The 24,143-nt window shown below is 47.2% G+C and overlaps 1 protein-coding gene across 1 annotated transcript in view; it reads left to right on the top strand.

Moving 5' to 3' along the window:
* CNTNAP2 (contactin associated protein 2) overlaps nt 1-24,143 on the top strand; it is a 744,578-nt gene that overhangs the window by 52,061 nt on the left and 668,374 nt on the right. Inside the window, exon 6 of the mRNA XM_056857035.1 lies at nt 1,576-1,840. Coding sequence (XP_056713013.1) covers nt 1,576-1,840 — 265 coding nt within the window. The remainder of the gene's footprint in view (nt 1-1,575; nt 1,841-24,143) is intronic.

Genomic DNA, 24,143 nt, shown 5'->3' with positions numbered 1-24,143 from the left:
GGCATGATGTAAAGGCAAATTAGCTTCCAAACCGAGGGAAATGGCTTAAATGCAAGAAAAATGAGGCACGGAAAACATTTCTTTTGGTGGCAAATCACATTCTGTGAACAGTCCTTTAATATTGCCATCAAAAATCTGATTTCAAGAGATGGTCACGGTGCAGGGAAATGAAGTCTCTACTCAGGCCACCTTCAGTTTGAAAGCAGGTTTTTTTTTGGGGGGGGGGGGTTGATGTTGGAGCCAAAGTCATGACCAAGGCAGCTTTTGTGAAGGAGATTGCTCATTAGTGCGAGTTGGCAGTCTTCTTCAAATGCCCAACAAGCAGCTGGAGGGACAGAACTGGGTGAGCTGAGCCCCGTCTTTTAAAGTGCAGATCAGCTCATTGTCAGTTGGCCAGACCAAGTTGGCTCCAATTACACAACCCCTACCTCAAAAGGGCCCCAACTATGGGGCCCTAACAAAACCAGTCCAAAAAAAAAAAAAAAGATCGAAGGGGAGAAAGCACACAGCCATGCATCTGAGCAAAGGTGAATAGCCAAACCGAAAAAACCTGAATAATTATTTGGCTTTTTCAGGACTTGCCTATTCAGCTTCGGGAAGATCCCCAGGTTTTGGCCTTTGGTGAAACCAAAGCCCGAATATTGCCAAAACAGCTAATTTTGGGTTTATTTTCAGTTTGGGTATATCGATATGGACAACCCTAATAGAGAAAATTCCAAAAGCCAATCCTCCACTTTCAGTCCATTCCACCACCTCAGTGTTTTACCACTTTGTTTTTTTGTCTGCGTAAATCAGGCCGGACACCCTGGCCAAGTACAAGCGATCTTGGCCAGGAAGTGACAGGCTTGTTCTGGTAAGTTAGCACTTGGTAAGGGTTGTCGTTCTTCCACAGAATAATTTCTGTCCATTTGAAGGCTCAGACATGCGGTTGGGAGCTCCCAGCATTTTCCCCCCATCACAAACCTTGGATAAAACAGTGGCACAGTGTATATGAGTGTGTGAAACCTTCCTTTTACACCATTTTCCCAATCTGAAATGGTGCCAGGGATCACTATGTGGTCATTTCTGGAAACATACAGATACACATGGACTTGTATGTTGACTCCAGTGGGGCAAATAGCAGCTTCCTGGAGCCATTTTGGATAAGGAAAATGTTGTGGAGGCCTAATTCCCCTCATTCCATAGGCCCTATTAAGGTTTCCAATTCTGAGTAGGGATATTACTGGAGATTTTGGGGTGGAGGGTGGGATTTAGGGAGGGGAAGGAGCGCAGCAGGGATGTGGTACCACAGAGTCCATTATCCAAAGTAGCCGATTTCTCCAGGGGAACTGATCTCTGTAGCCTGAAAATCTCCAAGGCCCACCTGGAGTTTGGCATCCCTACTTCCATTCTTCCCTTTACCCAAACCTTCCTTGGAAATGGCATTAACACCGTTTGCCCAAACTACCACAGTGGAAATGTGCTTAGCCCTAGTAGGGACCTCTGTTGAACGTAACACCAAAGCACTCACCATTTTCCAGAAATATTTGTCAGTTTAAAGCTACAAGGACTTTTTCTCCCCATTTTTTTTAACAGGGGAATTTAAGCTTTTCCTGTGTGGAGCCCCATACCGTGCCTGTCTTTTTCAATGCCACCAGTTATCTGGAAGTGCCTGGTCGCCCGAATCAGGATGTATTCTCAATCAGCTTTCAGTTCCGGACTTGGAATCCTAATGGACGTTTGCTGTTCAGCAACTTTGCCGAAGGACTGGGTAACGTAGAGATCGACCTGATCGAGGGCAAAGTCAGCGTCCACATCAATGTCACTGGGGGGAAGAAGAATCAGATAGATATCTTTTCAGGTAAGCACAATGAAGATACTTCTTTTCTTAAAAGTCCAATCACAATAATTTCAGAACTGCAACCTGGATTGCTGCCTGCTTTTCATTTTAAAAAAATGCTGGACAGCCTTGTGCGGGAACAAAAAAGTTGCTTTGTGTGTGGTGGGGAACTGAAAATGATCAGTTACAAAATCCTTACTTCTTCAATGGCTTTAAGAAAACTGTTGAGTATATGTTGACCATGATATATGATTTGGTGAAACCAGAGTTCATAATTCACCCTTAACGTAATCAGAAACACTGGGGACAGAGAAAGGGAAGGGAGGGGGCATAGCTGAATGTTAGAGCATATGCTTTGCATGCAACATTTGGTCAGTTCATTCCTTGACATCTTCAGCAGGTCAGCAGTTGAGACAAAAGACCTCTACCTCAGTGTGTGTGTGTGTGTGTGTGTGTGTGTGTGTGTGTGTGTGTGTGTGAAGTGCCATCAAGTCACTTCCAACTCATGGCAACCCTATGAATCAGTGTCCTCGAAAATGTTCGATTGTTAATAGCCTTGCTCGGGTCTTGCAGACTGAGGGACGTGGCTTCAATCCTAATTCAGTCCCAATGGCAGAACATTTTGGCCACTTTGGAAAGTTTCCATTTGCAGAGGGACTTTGTAGCTGTGACACAGGGAGCCTCGACACCTTGCTCCATTGTCTATTGGATTGTCCAGAATTTCATAGGTATAGAACTATGTTTGTCTCTCCATTTCTGAAGGATCTGGTTAGCATTCCAGCCAGCGTGGTGTTAAGAGTGGTGGTTTAGTGTAGTGTTTTGGAGCAGTGGACGCTGATCTGGAGAACCGGGTTTGATGACCTTGGGCTAGTCACACTCTCTCAGCCTCACCTGCCTCACAGGGTGTCTGTTGTGGGGAGGGGAGGGGAAGGTGACTGTAAGCCAGTTTGATTCTTCCTTAAGTGGTAGAGAAAGTCGGCATATAAAAATTAATAATTCTTCTTCTTCTTCTTCTCTACAGACCCTTTTAGCTGGGTGATCATAATATCACCCTGGCAGTCGCCACGTTCCCCCTCCCCACCATGTAATCAAATCTAACAGTTAGATAGATCTGAACAACCTGATCTATAATTTTTCATATATCTTATGAACGAGGTGCATGAACCTGAGGGGCTTTTCAGTTGTAGCACCTTGACTGTGGAATTTTCTCTTTGTTGAGCTTGAGGCACCAAGTGCAAATGTGGGCATTTTGGTAAGAGGGGGTTCTGTATGGATTGTTTTACCCCACTGTCCTGTTTTAAAAGATTGATTTTTATTGTCTGCTCTCAGTTGGTTTTATTGGCTTTTTCCTGGTTTTATTGAAACCCTGGGAGTTGGCTTTCATGGATCTTTGCTGGCTATTAATTGATTAACTTGTAATATTTTTATCGTTTAGCATTTTGTGGCTGTGTTTGGTGTTGTACATGATATTTTAATTAATATATTACCATATTTTTCGCTCTATAAGACACAATTTTTCCTCCTCAAAAGTGAGGGGAAATGTCTGTGCGTCTTATGGAGCGAATGTGCGCACAGAGCCGGCTGGGCGCGCTGGAATGACGCGAGCCGGCTCTGTGCGCCCCGTTCCAGTGCGCCCAGCCGGCTCTGCGCGCCCCGCCCGCCTGCCAGCTGGCCGTCGGGGCAGGGAAAGCCGGCTCGCGTCGTTCCAGCGCGAGCAGGCTTTCCCCGCCCCGACGGCCAGCTGGCAGGCGGGCGGGGCGCACAGAGCCAGCTGGGCGTGTGCGCGTCACGCTGGAACAACGCGAGCCAGCTCTGTGCGCCCCGCCCGCCTCCCAGCTGGCCATCGGGGTGGGGAACGCCGGCTCGCACCATCCCGACACGCCCGCACCCAGCCGGCATTCGCTCCATAAGACAAGTTTTTAGAGGAGGAAAACAAGGTGTGTCTTATGGAGCGGTGCGTCCTATGGAGTGAAAAATACGGTATTTAAAATCTGTTGGATGCTGCCTCTGGAGCATTCTGGTAATGCAACAGGACAGAAGTGTTTGAAATAAATAAAGTAGAGATGGATTTATCTACTAAAGAATCTGTGTATCATGTAAAGAATTCCTAACTTTTCCATCTATCATTGCTGTTTGTAAAATGATGAGGGAAATGCTGAAAATCATGTTAAGTAAATATCACTTCTATCAAGGGCATAGCAGGGTAAGTGATTTTTTGGCATCCCTTCAAGGTACAACTGCCATTATATGTCGTGCTTAGAAAGTTGATGGACAGATGTACAGCAAGCAGTACACCTGTGCTTAAATAATTCAGAACTGAGGCAGTTGGGGAAATAAGGTGTAAATGTTAAGAACAAAACCCTTCCTATTGAAACAAAGAAGAGTGTTCTTTTCTACTGGAAGAGAGCACATTCCTGAGGGGGGGGAGTCGTTTGGAGGTGGTGTGACCCCACGTCAGCGTAAGTGCCCACTTATCACAGTATAAGGGGCACTTATGCTGGTGCGGGGGGCATTTCCACTGACGCCTGGACGCTGCAGAGCTGTGAAGGGTTCCCCAGCTGGTGCAGCCTCTCCAGGAACTAAATTCCTGTAGAGAATGGCGGCGCCGGCATGGGGGGCATTCACGGGGTGTTCCTGGGGCAGAGCTGACTTTAGTCAGCTTCCTAACCCCTTCCAGCCCTTGAATGCCCCTTGCTGCTGCGGTGGGGCTATGACACCTTTTTTTGTGTTGCAGCCCCACTGTTCTCAGTGGGGGCATTTCCCCCATTTTTGCCTTTTATATTTTAAAAAAGGCTTTTTTTATTCTCCTCGGTGACCGGGAAGCCTCTGAGGAGGTGGTGTGGCTGTGCCATCTCCCTCCGCCCCGGAATGCGCTGTCCATGAGTTAACTCAATATAAGCACCTATTCTAAGTCAAGAACATTAAAATTTTGCCGGTTTTAGCTAAGAGAGCAGAAGTGACTTTGGAAGTCTCTTGTCTTGATGACTCACCAAACCAGTGGGGATAATGGGGAATAACTACTATATTGGTAGACTTGCTTAGAGCTTGGGATCACGTAGAGCAGAGGTTCCCAAACTTTTTGAGTCATGGAGCACTTTTCAGGAGAGAAATTCATCATGGAGCACGAATTTTCACCTAGCACCTATATACGAAACAGAATGACAGCAGTATTTATCTTTCCAATCTCTTCATGGAGTACTCAGAGATGTTTCGTGGAGCACCAAGTGCTCCACAGAGCACAGTTTGGGAACCTCCGCTGTAGAAGATATCCAGACAAAGAAATACACATTGAATTCTACCATTGTAATGTATAAGCATGCAACTTTGGCTGGATCCTGTTCTTCATACATGCAATTCAGAACACCATGGATTGGATTCACAGGCTGGCATTCATGTATGCCCTGACCAGGCCCGGAGATGCTTTGTTCCAGAAACCAAACTATATGAGGTGCCAAGCCATTTGTTGGTTTGAGAAACAATACATACAAAATCTAAATCCCCCCCCCCAGTAATTTGCCCTTTCCCAGTAATCTGTCCAGTGACTTTTTTTTACCTTAAATCGTCTTGCTTTGCCAAGACTTACAAAGTTTCACTCATAATTTGCACAGCATTTTAAATTCTGTTTGCTCTTTGATTATTACCTATGTGAGATTAGAAGTGTGCGGCCTACACATATTAATTTTATTCCCTTTGTGGCCCTAATGTAGAATCATTTAAAAAAAGCAAAACTACTGTAGAAGAATACTGCATTTTATCACCCAATAAAATTAATCCCTGTGAATTAGCTTTCCCAAATTTTAAGTGAATTAGCTTTCCCACGTTTTAAGTGCAATCCTAAACAGAGATGCGTTTAGATGGTGTAAATTTAGGATTGCATTGTTAACATCTTTGGTCTTGCCTGTTAGTTGTAGAAGGGTACTTTCGTCTTCAAAAGTGACTGCTTTTGACTGTTTTCCCCTCTCACTGTAGAGTGTGACTTTACCCCCTGTCTTCAGAGTCTGCCAGCCTCCAGTAGCAAGATAGGGAGGGGGCTCCGTGAGTTGGCAATAGAGGCAGGAAATTCAATCCCTGCAAGGTCTACACCACACCCAGATCACAACACACTAAGTTTTCAGCCTACAATCAGATTTCACATGGTTCAAACTCACCATCTTAATTTATTTTGTTTGTCTTTTTGATAATATTTGGTTTTTAGCTAAAAATACTCAATGTGCAATACAATAAAGGCAGCACATTAAAACAGCCGCAACAATAATAGCTTAAAAAGGGCAAGGACAACAATTCAGCACCAAAAGTAAACTATTGAGGGATCAGTTACTGAGAAGTGGGGGTATTGTTTTGTTTTTACTTGGATGTAAATCCACATAATGAACGCTTCAAAGATGTTTGGAGTTAACACACCTGAATCCAGGGAGCCCCTGTTTGCTCTGTTGGGGAACTTTTGTAATTTACATGGCTATGCATATTTTTTGCATTGGAGCAGATAGCAGTGTGGCTGGTGGGGGGGTACTAGATCTCCTGCTATTACAACTGATCTCCAGCCGATAGAGATCAGTTCACCTGGAGAAAATGGCCACTTCGGCAATCGGAGTCTATGGCATTGAAGTCCCTCCCCAAACCCTGCCCTCCTCAGGCTCCACCCCCAGAATCTCCAGGTATTTCCAGCCCAGAGCTGGCAACCCTACTTCCTAATCTCATCTGAAGGGTACTTGGGTGGGCACTCTGTCCCTCCCTTCAGTGGAATGAAGACCCTCCCACTTAGCAAACCTAGAAGTAGAAGGAGAGTAATCTTAAGGAACTTACATCCTGGGGCCTCAGAAGAACGTCCCTTGAGTGAACAATGCACAGCTTGTAACCTGAAAATGGAGCCCACCATTATGGATAGGGCTGCCAGGTCCCTCTTCGCCACCAGCGGGAGGTTTTTGGGGCGGAGCCTGAGGAGGGCGGGGTTTGGGGAGGGACTTCAATGCCGTAGAGTCCAATGGCCAAAGCAGCCGTTTTCTCCAGGTGAACTGATCTCCATCGGCTGGAGATCAGTTGTAATAGCAGGAGATCTCCAGATATTACCGGGAGGTTGGCAACCCTAGTTATGGATGAATCACAGCTATTGAGCAGGTGGAGCAACTCGGGTATGAGATCTTTATTTTGGTCCGTCCGCCTAGCCACTCAGAACCACAATATGTCCTTTAGCTACTTGGCATTTTCTGTTGACATTAATAGAGTTGAAAGTAAACTTTTATCCCAATTCTTCCATCAAAGAGCGTCACCTTTTTGGCTAACACTGTGTTTGCTTTCCGTGCCCTCAGAGCATTAGGAGCCAAAATAGTCCTTGGGGAAAAAAACAAAGCTTCTTATGCTGTTATTGTGGCCTTCAAAGAACCAGAAACTCTTTTATTTTTTCCCCCAAGCCTCTTTGCACAATCCGCTGTTTCGTTTTCAAATGCTGCTGAAGTGGCAGCGGGGATTCATTGAGGTGAAACAGAACGCCTCGGCTACTTTGGGTTTCCAAAGGGGATTCACACAATTGATATTGTCTTGAGGGAGTTTGCTCATTAACTTTATGCATTTGGTAAAGCAGCTAAATTGCCTTCCTCGGGAAACAGCCTCTATAGAAAAAAGGCAATTTCTTTTCATATCAGGAATTTTCTTATAAACAAGAATGGCAGTAGGTACAAATCTGACATATTCTGCTATCCAAATCTTTAATTGTTGATGGCAGGGTTTGAAGCCTCCATTCTGATCAATGCTAAAGAAGGTGCATTTCCCCCTCCGCAGAATACCAAAATAACTAATCACATTCTTACTGTGAAGTGTTATGACTTACAGCTCCAAGCCTGTATTTTTCCATTAACCTCTTAATCTGCTTTAACGTCTATTTTGGTGGATGTAAAGTAGCCAATATATGCATTAAAAGACTGTCGGTTTGAGTCTTTCAACTGTTCTCACTAAAAGCTAACACATGTCTCTCTTTTTTTTAAAAAAAAAAATTGCACACTAAAAGAATTTTAATGCTCACGTCCTCTTTTCTTGGTTTAATTTGAAAGACAGTACAAAGATGGCCTCATCCTGAAGTGGGCTGAGAAATGCATTGTCCTAACATAAATGGGCATTTTGCCTGCTGATGCACTGTCAGGGAAGGCAGTGTTCAGTGCTGATTTCGACTCTTTTCTGGCTATCGGCTGTTTCTGTAAGCCAGTGTAAAGAGTAGTGGAGAATTGCATTTGGAGGGAGAATAGAAAGACATTAGTAGAACTGTTTCATGCTGCTCTGCTAAACGGAGTTCCTCCAAATGACCAAGCAGGTGACTTCAAGGTTCTGCTCAATGCGATTCCACACACAAGAATCAAGACAGCTACCTATAGAGCCAATGCGGTGTAGTGGTCAGACTAGAACCCGAGACTGTCACGCTCAGATTCCCACTCTACTATGGCAGCTCGCTGGGAGACGTTGCGCCAGTCACACACTCTCAGCCAAACCTACCTTGCAGGGTTGTCGTGAGGATGAAATGAGGAGAGGAGACTGATGCAATCCACTTTCTGCTTTGGGTCTCCATTGGGGAAGAAATAGGGTTGCCAGGTCCCTCTTTGCCACCGGCAGGAGGTTTTTAGGGTGGAGCCTGAGAAGGTCAGGGTTTGGGGAGGGGAAGGACTCCAATGGCCAAAGTGGCCATTTTCTCCAGGTGGACTGATCTCTATCACCTGGAGATCAATTGTAATAGTAGATCTTCTGCTGTTACCTGGATGTTGGAAACCCTAGGGAGAAAGGTGGGGGTATAAGTGAAGTAAATAAACATATGAACATGTGGAGATGCCTTATATGGAGTCAGATTTAACTCAGTTCTGCCAGTCCTAGGGTTGCCAACCTCCAGGAACAAGCTGGAGATCTCCTGCTATTACAAGTAATCTCCAGCTGATAGAGATCAGTTTACCTGGAGAAAATGGTTGCTTTGGCAATTGGACTCTATGGCACGGAAGTCTCTCCTATCCCTAAACCCCACCCTCCTCAGGCTCTGTCCCAAATATCTCCAGGTATTTCCCAACTTGGAGCTGGCAACTAGGGTAAAGGGCCAATTTACCACACAAACTAAGAGGAAAAGGCCCCTATCGAGGCGGCACTTCCGGTTGTAAACCAGAAGTGTCGCGCACGCGCCAATGGCGCACACATGCACGCACGCGCCAATGCACCCGAAGCCCCATAGCCTCCCGCCGGAGCAGAGGAGGGACCTGGTAAGCCTACAGCAGCTGCCACCACAGCAAAAGGATCTGTACTGTCTTACTGAAGATAATCTGTTGCAATCATTTTGTGGTTGGCTCCACCTCCTGTGGTGGTAGCTATTTTGTTTTTGTACCCAACATGCCATGTCAGAATTCCAAATATGCCCATAGGCTCAAAAAGCTTGGGGGGGGGGTTGATCTACAGCATAAGAAAGCTGTATGAAGACCTATCGTATCCAGGCCTCCAATGCTCCCCCCCACATAAATACCAGCTACGTTGTATATTCTAGTAGCCAGCTAAATAATCTTAACACAAGAAGTGATTTACATGTGATTTGGACACCATTCTTCCCCCCCAAAAAAATCATAACCGTAGCTAGGGTTGCCAACTTCCAGGTACTAGCTGGTAATCTCCTGCTATTACAACTGATCTCCAGCCAATAGAGATCAGTTCACCTGGAGAAAACGGCTGCTTTGGCCATTGGCCTCTATGGCATTGAAGTCCCTCCCCTCCCCAAACCCCACCCTCCTCAGGCTCCACCCCCAAAAACCTCCTGCCGATGGCGAAGAGGAACCTGGCAACCCTACTGCACTCCCAAAATCTCCGGGTATTTCCCAACCCAGAGCTGGCAACCCTAACCATGGCCTCCTTTAGATTTTCTTGTTCTACCACAATGTACCCTTTGTTCTTCTTCCTTCTGCTACCATTTTTGAATACCCTGCTCCACTGATCCTCCTTGGCCCATAACAGAGCATTGTATCTCTTTTTCCAAAGATTTTTACCTGCCATTGTCCGCACATGTCTTTGCAACCGTAGGAGAGAGAACCTTGCTTTAGCAAAGATGAAAGCTGGGATCCAATAGTTGAATTTTGTGTCCACTAATGCTCTTGAGAACGCACAGCATGCACACCACCTTTCCAAACTCCACAGTTTTTAGGCAAGCAGCTCCAAGTGAGGGCCATTTTCTCCAGCAAATCTGCCCCCTCCTTAAATTTAAGCCAACAGTTCTTTAAAATATATATATCAAAGTGCCTGGGTGGTTTTTTGAACGTAGAATTCTGGTTTTACAGACCTTTTCAAAACAGCTGTGTGGATACATTTAATAAGAGCATCAACTTTTACTGGTACAAGATTCCAACAAGCATGAAAGGCTCTTTAATGGTTTTGGAAATCTGTTTTAAATGACAAACAGAACTGCGTTTAGTGCAGTTCAGTGGTAATGTTGCTTTTTATGTTAATTGCCCTTTAGTTAGCTATATCTTTGCGCCCTGCTTTATATGCACAGCAGCAAGTCGCTTTTTGTTTCTACTCCTCTGAAAAGTGCTATTTTTCCATGCAGTTATGTTAAATCCGAGTCTTGTTATGCAGAATTGTTACTTATTAAAATTAATCTGCTTTTTCAGAAAAAAATCATTTTTTAAAAAAATGGGAGAGGATTAGGGGTGCGTTGATTTTCTAGAACATGAGTGCTTGCAAAACCAGGCAGTGCAGTTGTCGTCTAAGGGAGCTGTTTTGTTTTATCTTTGCTACCAGTTGTGGTTGTCCAATGGAACTATATTTGTAACATTTCATGTTGCTTCTGTGCATGTTCTGCATTGCTAGCTGTCAATGGTAAAATGCTTGGATAAAAGTCAATCAACTCCAATTTTGCTAAAGCTTAATGTTTGGCCAAACCTATTTTTCGAGCACTGAATAAAAAGCCATCTCGGGAGCAAATGTGCAAACAGCATGTGCTATAAATATGTTTAATGTTTCTAATTAAAGGTTTATGTGTTCTAAACAGGAGAGAATGTGAGAAGGTGAAATTTTTAGAGTAACGGTACTTACAACTTATTTAACATGTATAAAACCCTTGCTAATGTCTCTGGGGTTGAATTTCTAGCCTGGTTGCTTGAAGTGGGGGGTGGGGGCAGGATGCACAGAGAAATGGTTGTAGACTTTTTTTCTCCTAAGACATTGTCACCTGTGCTTTAGTAAACAGTGGCTTGGATATACTGGAGTTTTTCTGCAGGAGGAACTATTTCCAGACCATCCAGCAACATTCCAGCTAAGAAATTTGCAGCAAGATGAGAGCCAGTCCTTATCAGGGAGATCTGTAGGAGACATCTCCCTAAGCAGGTTAGGATTTGCTGTAGGAGGACACACTATTATGGTTGGTTCCAGAGGAACTGGGGCATTGCCTTGAAGTAGGTCAGACTCTTGGGCTGGCTGGTTTACTAAGTCAGGAGTCATATCAACCAAGTGTTTGGGATTTGGTTGGTGCTCAGTTCTAGTAGAAAGGGAAGGTACCCTTGGTTTAGATGGGGGTAAATGGGCCTGTGCTGACTTAATCTATTTCCAGCCATGGATAGGGCTGCCAGGTCCCTACTCACCTTCGGCGGGAGATCTTGTGTGCGCACGTGTGTGCGTGCCGCCTCACAAGGAGCCTTAGACTACTCAAACTCTCCAGTGGGCACCTGGCAACCCTAGCCATGGAGTGTGATTTTCTTATGCATGGGAGGTTTTCCCTCAGATTTGCCGCTCTCTAGATGTACATTTTCCCCATTCAAACTCTTAGTTTGAGTTGTAAAGGGCCTCAGCGACCGGCGGGCAATCATGCACGTGCGCTCCGAGGCGGCTGCTTCGGCAAGTGCACGATTGCCCGCCAGCCCTCGGTTGGTTGGTGGGCAGAGGGGCACATTACCGGGGGTTTGCCTGCCACCAGTGGGCACCTGGCAACCCTAGCCATGGAGTGTGATTTTCTTATGCATGGGAGGTTTTCCCTCGGATTTGCTGCTCTCTAGATGTACATTTTCCCCATTCAAATTCTCAAAACTCTGCATGGGGGCTTATTTTTGAGTTTTGAGAATTTGGATGGGAAAAATGTGCATCTAGGGAGCAGGAAATTCAAGGCAAATCCTCTCATGCATAAATGCCTTTTGTTCCTTCCTCCTGTGGCATCCGGAAATGTTCTCCCAAATCTGTTGCTGTGGTTCCTCTGTCCCCCTGGAACAGAATTTCCAGTGGTATTTTAGGTGCTGCTTTGAGCCGCAGTTTGCCTACCCCTGGTCTAAGGAAGCATCTTTAAATACTCTGAAGAGCAGTTAATAACCCCTCCTAGAGAACATTTCCCTCACCACTGAAAGCTACATTCTTTGGGTAGCAAAAATATCCCAGATGCAAACAGTGTTAGCAGTTATTAATGACAGGAAAGTCATGCTCTGAGGACAGAAATCCTTCCCGCCTTGAAAAAAACTTTGGTGGATCCAAGCTAGCGTCTCCAAAGTACAGTCAGTTAGGAGTTACGTTTTTTTCCCCTGTAAACAAAAAACACCTGGCATATAAAATAACTCTAGAAATCTGTTAATTTTGCCATTGGGATGCTTTGTTGCCCCTGAAGTCCAAAAAGTGTCATGCTAAAAAATACTGCATGAGTTCCCCTCTCCCAGGTAGGGTTGTCAAGTGCCAGGTGGTGGCAGGCAAACCCCCGCCAATCCACCTGGCTGCCCGTCGACCAGCTGAGGGTTGGCGGGCAACGCGTTCATGCGCGCCTGCCCGCCGCGCCATGTCACTTCCGGTTTACACCTGGAAGTGCCACATTGCAAGGAGCCGTCTACCATCCAGACTCCCAGTTTGAGTGGTAAAAGGCCCGTTGTCATGCAGTACTTTCGGGTGTAAACTGGAAGTGACGCGATTGTGTTGCTGTGGCCACGCACACGATCTTGCCTCATCTCTGCCCCAAAAACCTCCAGCCGGAGGGGAGGGGAGACCTGGCAACCCTACTCCCAGGAAAACCTTGGTCAGTCAATCAAAGTATTTATTACAGTCCACAACCAGCGAAACAGCAACAACAACCTTGGTCTAAGGCAGGGGTCGGCAAACTCATTAGTCAAAAGAGCCAAATGTCAACAGTACAACGATTGAGATTTCTTTTGAGAGCCAAATTTCTTAAACTTAAACTATATAGGTAGGTACACTGTTTATTAACTTAATAAACTTTAATTAAAGTTTTAAGTCTTAATTAAACTATAGGTACACTGAATAAAACTTGATATCATACTTAATAGTGATCTTATTTGTTGATAAAAATTAAATTGTAAGTCCCTGCCATTTCCCTCCCCGTCCGGAGTCCTGGTCTACCGTCATAAAAGCCTATTGGTAGACCTGGCCTCTGGCTGAGTCCCATTGGGAGGCCAGGTCTACCCATTGGCTTTCTTGGCAGTAGACCTGGCCTCCAGAGGCCCATAGAAGCCAATTGGTAGACCTGGCCTCTGAAGGGGGACTTTTTCCCCTCCTCGGAGTCCAGGTCTACCGCCAAGAAAGCCAGTGGGTAGACACGGCCTCTGAGGAGGGAAAAAAGTAAGGTATCCATAAAATTAAATCATGACAATGACTGACAAACACTTAATGTGAACAATGGCCTTGCATCTCCCCGACCCCCACTGACCTTTCAGCGGCTGCCCTGGCGCATCCCGGCCACCTCGGCCTCCCGCACTCGCCTCTCGGCCTCCTCCTCCTCCTCGCCGCCTGGGCTCTTTCCTTCCTTCCCTCCCCGGCCGGCCTGCCATCCACCCTTCCGCCCCTCTTCAGCGCCTCGGCCTCCGAGGAGGAGGAGGAAGAAGAGGAGGAGGAAGGCGGAGGGGTGTCCTCCCCCCTCCCCTCTCGCTGGCATTCTCCAGCGGCGGAAGGGAAGGGCAGGCCACAAGGGGGATTCGCTGGAGCTTGCAGGTGAGGAAGGCGGGGGAGGATGTGTGTGTGCTGGATCGGGGCCTCCCTCCTTCTCCCCAGTGCTCGAGCCAGCATGTTGCAAAGATCCCCCCCAGGCGCGGCGGTGGCTCTGGGCTGGCGGAAAGGCAGAGAACTTTTGCAGGACTTCTGCATGCGTGCAGAGCCCGGCCGGGGCAGGGAAGGGATGCCAGGCTCTCCTCCGCCGTGACGTGCAGCCCTGATCCTCCGCCGAAGGAAGCCAACCCCCCTCCCGTGCCCTGTGCGCCCGGGGAAGGTGGCTTCTCTCAGGTGGGCGGCCGCGATCCTGCAGCCCAGAGCCGCACTCAAGGGGCCAAAGAGCCGCATGCGGCTCTCAAGCCGCAGTTTGCCTACCCCTGGTCTAAGGAAGCATCTTTAAATACTCTGAAGAGCAGTTAATAACCCCTCCTAGAGAACATTTCCCTCACCACTGAAAGCTACATTCTTTGGGTAGCAAAAATATCCCAGATGCAAACAGTGTTAGCAGTTATTAATGTCAGATGTTTTATGACTAGATTGTTAACTCCGGGTGGGAAAATTCCTGGAGACTTAGGGGCGGAGCCGGGGGAGAGTGGAATTTGGGGAGTAGAGAGACCTCAGCGGGGTATAATGCCATAAACTCTACCCTCCAAAGCAGCCATTTTCTCCGAGGGAAGTGATTGCTGTCATCTGCAGATCAGTTGTAATTCTGGGAGATCTCCAGGCCCACCTGGAGGTTGGCAACCCTAATTTTCTCCCTTTCATGAAAGTGCTTTTTCAGTTTTCTGCGTGTTTGCATGTTGTGAAGCACAATGTCTTCTGCTGCATCAGAATGACAGAATTGTTATCCTTGTCTTGCTGTCCGAGGGCTATTGGGCTGAGGACTGAAATAGAGTAAAGCTACTACTCAACTTTTTAAATATAACAATTTTATTAATTGTCGTGAGAATTTTCAGTATTGAACATTAGTTCATATTAAATAATTTATTAATTTATATTAAATGAGTTTGGGTTAAAAATGACCACATGCATACCTTAATATTATCACCTATAGTCACACAAGACCTTTAGCTGACTTCAGCTCCAATTAGGCTTTTGACCCTAAAGGGCACAGGCGCTAGTCACCCAAAGCACATTGCGTGCTCCAAATCAAGGCCGTTCAAGCAGGCGGCAAATTGTCTGCCCACTCTAGGAGGAGATTGTTTTGGGAACACTGACTGATGGATAAAGAACAATCAGATATCAAAACTGACATTGAAAGAATTATTATGGAACAAGATATTTCTAAACAATTAAGTCATGATTTGCAGAAAACTCATTTCCTAAGAATGTGACAGGGAGGGGTCATTTGAGACCCTCTCCTCTCTATAAATGAACTGTCCAAATATCCCTCCTTTGTCCTTCCCAGGGAGAAAGCATTCTCTCTCTCCTTTGGAATGACCCAGAGCGGCTCTGTTTGTGTCTGTTTGTTGTCTGTCTATGTATCATTTTCTATGTGGGGTATTGTTAAATCTGTCTGAGTACTATTCTTCTCTATGCCTTACCTTTGCAAGTTCAATAAACCTATATGCTTTACTGCTATAAATGTGTGGTCTGAGACTGTGCTAAGAACATGGTTTGTGGTTTCCTACTACACTCTCTGGCTTTGCTTTGGTAAGTAGCAGGCAGAGGGGTCCAAACATTAAAGAGCTCATGGGAGAGAACTTGCAGAATTCTCGCCACATTAATAACGAACAGAATTTTTATTGGATAAACATGGCCACAACTAAAATTAATGGCAACAGTGATATCAACGCATTGGCGAAGCATGGGAGGCTGTATGGGGGCATCAGCTTGCCTGCTGCGAACTGATGTGAGCCTGAACTCCCAGAGGTCCCGCTGGGAGTAGCAGAGGATGACGGTATGAGGGATATGCCGGGGCTTGCGCCACTTGGTGTTCCCCCGTCACTCAGGTAGACGCCAAACCTGCCGCCCCCTATGCGGCAACTCAACACCCTTGGCCTCCCCCAAAACCCCTTATTGGGGTCCCCCAGTTGGAGGAAGGGGCACGCAGGCCGCTTCCCCCCATCAAAACCCATCCAGCCCCATGCATAAACCGCATTAGTTGTGACAAATATAACATAATATCCTCACCTACAGCCCTTAGGGAAGGAGGGTGGGCCAAAGCCGGAGACAGACTGAGTCCCGGGCGGGGGCCGCCAGGACGTATGCAGAGCAGGGGAGGGGGGGCTGATCGAAGCCTCCCCTCCTTCTCCGCAACAGCCCCCAGGCGCAGCCTGATTGGCCGGAACTTAATTGGCTTACCTGAACCAATCAGGAGACGAGACCCTGGGGGCCGGGACCAGGAGAGCGAGGAGGTGCCAATGCTCCCATCCCCCGCCCTGGACACCAAAACCGGCTCCGGGTCAGTTCTGGAACCGTTGCTTTTAGGGGCAGGGGCTGAATCTTGCTGGCTATCGTAAAGCTAGCTTAGTGGGCTCATGGTTGCAGTGAAATCTGAACCCACTGAATAATCAGAATTAATAATTCATACATTAGGGTTGCCAGCCCTCCTCAGGCTCCGCCCCCCAAAACTTCCCAGTTGAGTAGGGTTGCCAGGTCCCTTTTTGCCACCAGCGGGAAGTTTTGGGGGCAGAACCTGAAGAGGGTGAGGTTTGGGGAGGGGAAGGACTTCAATGCCATAGAGTCCAATCGCCAAAGTGGCCATTTTCTCCAGGTGAACTGATTTCTATCGGCTGGAGATCAGTTGTAATAGCAGTAGATCTCCAGCTAGTACCTGGAGGTTGGCAACCCTAGCAAAGAGGGACCTGGCAACCCTATTCATGCATTGTTATTAACTTCCCTCATTTCCCCCTTTCTTGATTTTTTATTCCCGCTGGCTATGACAAGCAGCTGGAATTCACAGTGGGGGGCCCTTTGTTCGCATGTAGCTGGTTGTCTGCGCTGTGGCAAAAGAAACTCGGAGTTTAATTGTTTAAGCCTCTCTCGCAAGTGATAAGGCCGCTGCCAGATCCCTGAGCAATGCGGCAATGTGAAGGTGTGTGAATTTATCACACACATTTTTACTAACGTTGAGTTTTGCCAGCCTGGTCCAGCTATCTTCCTGACCAGATTTCCTAAGCCTTATATTCATTTTGCTATCAATGCTACCTGACAGAGTTAGTTGTCTCCTGAAATATGAACAACCATTGATCTCTTGTCACACCCGGTTGTTCCCTGGGCTCGCTATGGGTGGTTGGTCACATAATATATACTTTTATCATTTCTATGCATTTGCATTTATTATTTTTGACTTGGCTGTCCAGTTAGAAAATCTCCCTCGCTTTTTTTCAATGATATCCACCTCTTCTTGTTCCCTGCCCATTTGACTTTCCACCAAGTTGTGTAGGGGGGAGATGATGGTCAAGTTTCTATTGATATTAAGAATATAGGAGATGTCATGATGGATCAGGCCAGTGTCCATCTATTCCCCCGTGGTGTTCTTCCCGCCAGCCAGCCAGATGTCTCTGGGAGTTCATAAGTAGGCAGTGATGGAAATAACCAATTCTTCTTGTTTGTTTCCATTCTCTGCTGTTCAGAGGCATTCTGCCATTAGCAAACTTCACATCCACATATTTATCCAATATAGGGTTGAGAGCCTCCAGGTACCCTGCCATGATCTCCAGCCGATTGAGATCAGTTCACCTGAAGAAAATGGCTGCTTTGGCAATTGGACTCTATGGCATTGAAGTTCCTCCCCTCTCCAAACCCCGCCCTCCTCAGGCTTCACCCCAAAAACCTCCCTCCAATGGTGAAGAGGGACCTGGCAACCCTAATCTAATCCTTTTAAAAAGCAATTTAAATTGCAGGTGATTGCTACGTATACAGATGGCAAATCTCATAAACTGATTACAGCTTTTGAGATTCGTCTACCTTTGTCCATCCCTTACCTGGATAGCCCTAGGCTAGTCTGAGCTCATCAGATCTCAGAAGCAAAGGAGGGTTGGCCTGGTGAATATTTGGATGGGCCACCTCCAAGGAACACCAGGGCCGTGACGCAGAGGCAGGCAATGGCAAACCACCTCCGAACGTCCTACAGCGTCAGTATAAACCAGCCGTGACTTGACAGCACACACACACACAAAAATACTTTTGTCCCAAGTCCCAACTAGGGTTGCCATCTCCAGGTTGGGAAATTCCTAGAGATTTGGGGGTGGAGCCTGGGGAGGGAAGTTGGGGAGAACAGGGACCTCAGTGGGGTATAATGCCATAGAATCCACTATCCAAAGCAGCCATATTCTTCAGGAGCATTTACTGCTGTATTCTGGATATCGCTTATAATTCTGGGAGATCTCCATGCCTGCCCCACCTCTAGGTAAGCAATCCTAGCCCCTACCCAGTGCCATTTCTTTTTCATGGACTGTTTTATAATTAATTTGTTGTGTTGGTCTGTCTGAGAAACTTAGACGCTGTGTGTGCCACCTCTTTGGAGATGTGAATATATTTTTTTACATTATCGTTTCTTAAAATGTTGTACTGAGGCCCAAACTGCACATGTCCATAGGGTTGCCAGCTCCAGGTTGGGAAATACCTGGAGCCTGAGGAGGGCGGGATTGGGGGAGGGGAGGGACTTCAAGGTCATAGAGTCCAATTGCCAAAGCAGCCATTTTTTCCAGGTGAACTGATCTCTATTGGCTGCAGATCAGTTGTAATAGCAGGAGATCTTCAGTTAGTACCTGAAGGTTGGCAACCCTACATGTCAATGAAGATCTGTGATTGGATTCCCCAGTGTATTATGAAGTAGGGCTGTTGAATTAAAAAAAATTCGGTATAGTTCGGATTCGGGTGAATTCGGCCCGTTTAGATTCGGGATATGCCGAAGTCCGAACTCCCCCACTTCGGGTCCGTGCAATTCAGCGGGAATTCAAAGTTCGGGAAAAAAATCCGGCCGAATAAAGCCATTAAAAACACAACCGCGCCTTTCCGCGGCTCTGGGGGGGGCATTTTTTGGGGTAAAGGTCCAAAACTTTGAGCGGAGCTTCAAAGGACGCTTCTTGAAAGACCCCCCAAGTTTTGTAAAGATTGGGTCAGGGGAGGCTGAGATATGGGCCCCGAAAGGGGTCCCCCCCACCCTTAATGTGCATCTCTGAGCAGAGCTTGCCGCCCACGCACAAAGCTCCCAGCCCCGACAAACAGCTGATAAGTTTGCAAAGCATTGCAACACAACTGCAAGCAACACGACTGCAAAAGCAATACAACCTTGTAAGCAACACCTTTGCAACTGTGCAAAGCAACACCTGACACCTGGGAGTTTGCAAACCATGGAAAGAGACAGAGGCAGCTAGCTATGCATAATGAGCAGGGGTGGAATTTCCCCTTTTGCATCGGACTCCAAATGCATTCTTTAAGTCACCATTTGAAAACAAGTTTTGAGCAAGCATCCAAATAGACCTAACCGCTCTTATGAATGAGGGAAAACCTGAAGACACACAACTGAAACCCCCCCTCAAACCAGGGAGAGAGAGACTCGAGGGGGAACACACCCCCAGGCAGAACCGGCAAAAGCCCCCTTTGGCTTCCCCCCCACCCACAGAAACTGCTCCCTCCCCACACACACACAGACTCTGCTTCCCCCCCACACACACACAGGAGAAAAATTATAGATTAAAGCCCCCAAAGGGGTCTTACTGTGGCTGTCTTCTGTTCCAGCAGGAGGGGCTGGGGAGGACTTGTAATCCAAGACGATTCCAATTAGGCACGGGACGTTTTGCTCTGGAGATGCACAGGATCAGCTGATCCATTCATCCCAATAGGGAAAAGGGGAAAGCCCATATCTCGGGACCCCCTGACCCAATGTTTACAAAACTTGGGTGGTCTCTTAAGAAGCTCCTGAAGCTGTCTGAAGCTCCGCTCAAATTTTGGGATCTGCACCCCCAAAAATGCGCCCCCTGCAGCCACGGAAAGAGAAAAGGGGGGAGCCGATATTTCTGCCCTCACTGAACCCATCTTTACAAAACTTGGATGGTATCTTAAGAAGGATTGTCTGAAGTTATGCTGAAAGTTTGGGGGCTGTATCCCCAAAAAAGCGCCCCCTGCAGCCACGGAAATGGAAAAGGGGGGAGGGAAAAGGGATGGAGCCCATATCTCGAGACCCCCTGACCCAATGTTTACAAAACTTGGGGGGTATCTTAAGAAGGCTCATCTGAAGCTCCGCTGAAAGTTTGGGGTCTGTACCCCCAAAAAATACACCCCCTGAAGCCACAGAAAGGAGTGAATGTGCACAAGCACACCCCCCCACACACACACAAGGATTTCCCTCTCTCTCTCCCCGGCCGGGCCGCACATCAGCTGATTCCTCCAGTACCCAATCCTGACTGATTGGCCAGAAGAAGACCCAGCTTGGCCACCAATTGGCCAGGGGAGGAGAATGCTGCTTACTGATGGTTATGCTGCTTACTGACGGCCGAATTTGCCGGATTTATTCGTGAACTCCCGAACTCGCTGAATTCGCCCCCCCCCCCCCGGTTGCCCACCATTTTTGAGTTCGGTTCGTCCCGAACTAAAAACCACCGAATCAGGGGAAATTCGGCTGTTTTTCAGTTCGGGCCGAACCGAATCAACAGCCCTATTATGAAGCCCTTGTTGCCTTCTGATCCTCCTGGGAGAAACAGAGCACACCATTTAGTCTGCTTTTTAAGGCAGATGGCAATTTTAAGCAGTCTTCTGTTATTTTACCCAACTCGTCTATAACATTTAGCAAATACATCCCCAAAGACAGTTTTGATTTGTGACAGGAGGTAACTACAAAGGAGATGGGAATTACCTAGTGCTGGGGGGCCCAACCTTGTTAACCCTTTGGCACTTCTGAGAAAGGTAGTGGGATGTTCCACAAACAGTTAGGAAGTTTCAGGCCAAGTACACTCCTATGATGGAGGCAGCTGCTTCTGAATGAACACTTCCTGCAGGCACAAAAGCTTCTGGGCTCTGCTGAAGTACCTTCTACATACTCGGGTTACCAATCTTCAGGTGGTGGCTGGAGATCTCCCAGAATTGCACCTGGTCTCCAAAGTCACAGATAAATTCCCCTGGAGAAAATGGCTGCTTTGAAAGGAGGACTCTATGGCATTATACACCATTGAAGTCCCTCCCCTCCCCAAACCCCACTCTTCCCAGGCTCTACCCCTAGGGTTGCCAGCTCTGGGTTGGAAAATACCTGGAGATTTTTGCAGCGGAGCTTGAGGAGGGTGGGGTTTGCAGGGAGGGAGGGACTTCAATGCCATAGAGTCCAATTCCAAAGTGGCCAATTTCTCCAGGGAAACTGATCTCTATCGGCTGGAGATCAGTTGTAATAGCAGGAGATTTCCAGCTAGTACCTGGAGGATGGCAACCCTATCTAACCCGCCAAATCTCCAGAATTTACCAACCTAGAGCTGGCAACCCTATGTACTGAGTAAGCAGAGGAAAGCCAGGATCGGTTCTTTGATTTGGGGAAAACACCCTTTTGGTTTCCAAAAGGAGGTATTTTCTTTATGGCGGGAGACAGAGGTTTTCAAGAGAGATTAGAATCTAAATGTATGGCCAAGGGAGGAAGCATGGCTCTGAGGCACTTGCCCATGATGAGCTTAGTAAGATGGTAGGGAACCACCTTGAGCCCCCCCATCCCCCTTGAAATGTATGGACTGCAAAAGCAAGTGGATTCCAGGAAGCACATCAATGGCCATGATGGCACTCCTGGGAATCACTGACCATATGGGTGTACATCCCCATTAACTAGTGGTAATGCTTAGAAATATTCCATTTTGTTGAGGCTATTTACTAGACATAGGGTTGCCAGCTCTGGGTTGGGAAATACCTGGCGATTTTGGGGGTGGAGCCTGAAAAGGGCAGGGTTTAGAGAAGGGTGGGACTTCAATGCCATAAAGTCCAATTGCCAAAGCGGCCATTTTCTCCTGGCAAACTGATCTCTGCCACCTGGAGATCTGCTGTAATAGCAGATCTCCAAACACTACCTGGAGGTTGGTAACCCTAACCCGACATCTTATATCAGGGGAGTCAAACATATGGCCCGCGGGCTGGATCCAGCCCCTTGAGAGCTCTTATCCAGCCTGCAAGCCAGCTGAGGAAGCCACCCCCCCCCCATTCTCGATTTGGGCTGCCAAGGCAAGGCCCAGCCCGACCAAGTGACATCTATGTCATATACGGCCCTTGTAACAATTGAGTTTGACACTCCTGCTTTATATACTTTATATATACTTTGCAAGATGTTTGGTGCTCTTTTACCCTTAAGGGCGTCACGGACGAACTCCCCAGTATATTGTGGATTGTTTGCCTGCTTAATTTTGTAAGTTTACCTTTGGTGTGCTGACAGTAATCTACTTCCCCATATCTATCAGTAAATGAATGATCCCTTTTTGTTGGGGAAATTGCCACACCAGTTGTTCAGTGTATTTCAGTGCCACTCTATCTTGAAGTATCAGGGGAGTTACGAATGTGAACATTCCATTACAAACACTGAGCTTTAGAAGCTAATAGCTTGGCAGCAACCATCCCCTCCAGGTTAAAACCTGGCAAACAAACTCTCTGCCTGGGAGCCAGTAAAAATTTTTTGTTCGATCTCAGCAAAAGAACCTGATTCAGTACAGCTACCCCGTTAGATTCAAAGGTGCTATGCACCAAACGGGAAATTTGGCACCCTAACGCTGCTGCAAATTAGTATCTGATTGCTCCTAAAACGTCTGGATAAAAAGTTCATAAGCTTAGAGAGGCAGTTGGCTGTGGATTTATGCTGCAATTTTTTTTCCGCCAGCAAATGTACCCAACATTTGATTATCTCACAGGGTAATTATCCATTCATTTCCCTGCATCAACTTATTTCCCCGATAACTAGTAAGTATTCATTTGCCCTAAAGGGAGGCAGGTGGCTACGATGCCAGTTACAAGTCCACAGGGTCCTGTGACAGCAGTGGATTATCTTAAATTTCCACCTGCTTACCAGAGAAATTCTGCTTGTAAAAATCTCACAATGGGGTGAAATGATTTGTCATAACCTCTGGCTGTTCTCATCGAGTCTCTTTCCTTTCCTGTCTCCATCTCTTCAGGGTGCGGATTCTATTGGCTTTCAAAAGTCCTATTCCCCCCTTCTATATGGCACTCAACTTGTTAATTGTCTACTTTGGAAGAGGAAAAATGGCACAGAACTTACAGAACTAGAGTTCCTTACTCTTTTTGCTACTGTGAACCAAAGCCTCCTATAAAACTGACTTAGGAGTATTCCTTGCAGTTTTGGCTGACCGCTAAAGGGTGGAAAGGTGTTGAATGGAGAAGATGGGCTCCGGCTCATTACAATCCTTTTGGTTTTCTGTTCCAGCCCTTTGAAAGTAGCAGTTTCCATTGGATTGGTCCTGTTAAAGAGTATATGTGTTGAAAGCAGAAGGTGTCAAGACAGGTTTAGTCAGTGGTATCTGTAGTTGAAAGGATTGGGTGAATAGGTGATGTGGAAGGCCTGAGACATTGGAGAGCTGCTGCTGCCAGTCAGAGCAGACAATACTGACTGTGATGGACCAGAAGTCTGGCTCAGTAGAAGTTGGCATCTTAGGAGTCAACCACAGCCTCTTTGTCCGCGGATGCGTAAATAATGTGAGCCGACACCAGAGCTGGGATAATAAAAGGGCCAACTTTATTTAATCATTCAATAGGGATCTGCAGCGCACAAAACCAAAATATCCCCAATAACTGACTGCAGTGCGGGCCATTGTGGGGATGCTGAAGAGTCAGGCCTCCTCTTGCTTTTGCATCCCCGCTCTAAGGGCGAGACCCACCCTGGCTCTGAGCTCCGAGCCGTCACATGTGGTACGGCTCCCGCTCTTCCTTGCCAAGCCTTTTTAGTGCTCGAGGGAGGTGTGCCGCGTCCAATCCACCCTAGCCGCGAGGTCTATAGGTAAAGGATAGCGGCACCCCTCAAGGAGTTCCTGTCCCAGTTCCCTGCCAGGCACCGAGGCCCCAGTCCTGGTTTGAGGGTTACTCCTTCATCTTCCCAAGTGATGCCTCAGGGTGCTCACCGGAGTTGTAAAATGAACCATGAAGCCACCTTTCTCCCGCACTGCTCCCGCCACGGGGGCGGATCAGCCCAATGCTTGGTCCGCCCCCAGCCCCCACTTGCCCTCTAGGCTGCCAGGAGGCCCCGCTGCAGATCCCTCAAGAAGATGTCATAGCCTGCATCTGAAAGATGGACCCCATCAGGTCTGTATAGGTGTGGAAAGCAATGCTTGATTTCCAGATGCGCAATATGCAAGCCATCCCCCGAGACTACTGCACGCCGTATTTCACCATTCACCTTTGCCCGAGCCCTTTCCAGGTGCCCTGGGGCCAATGCGCCCTTCCAGACCCGTCTCTGGAGCATGTCTGACCAAACCAACCGTACGCCGGG

The sequence above is a fragment of the Euleptes europaea genome, chromosome 11 (genome assembly GCF_029931775.1).
Source record: "Euleptes europaea isolate rEulEur1 chromosome 11, rEulEur1.hap1, whole genome shotgun sequence".
Lineage (NCBI taxonomy): Eukaryota > Metazoa > Chordata > Lepidosauria > Squamata > Sphaerodactylidae > Euleptes > Euleptes europaea.
Note: the sequence above shows the minus strand (reverse complement) of the source record. Positions and strands in the feature narration are given on the sequence as shown.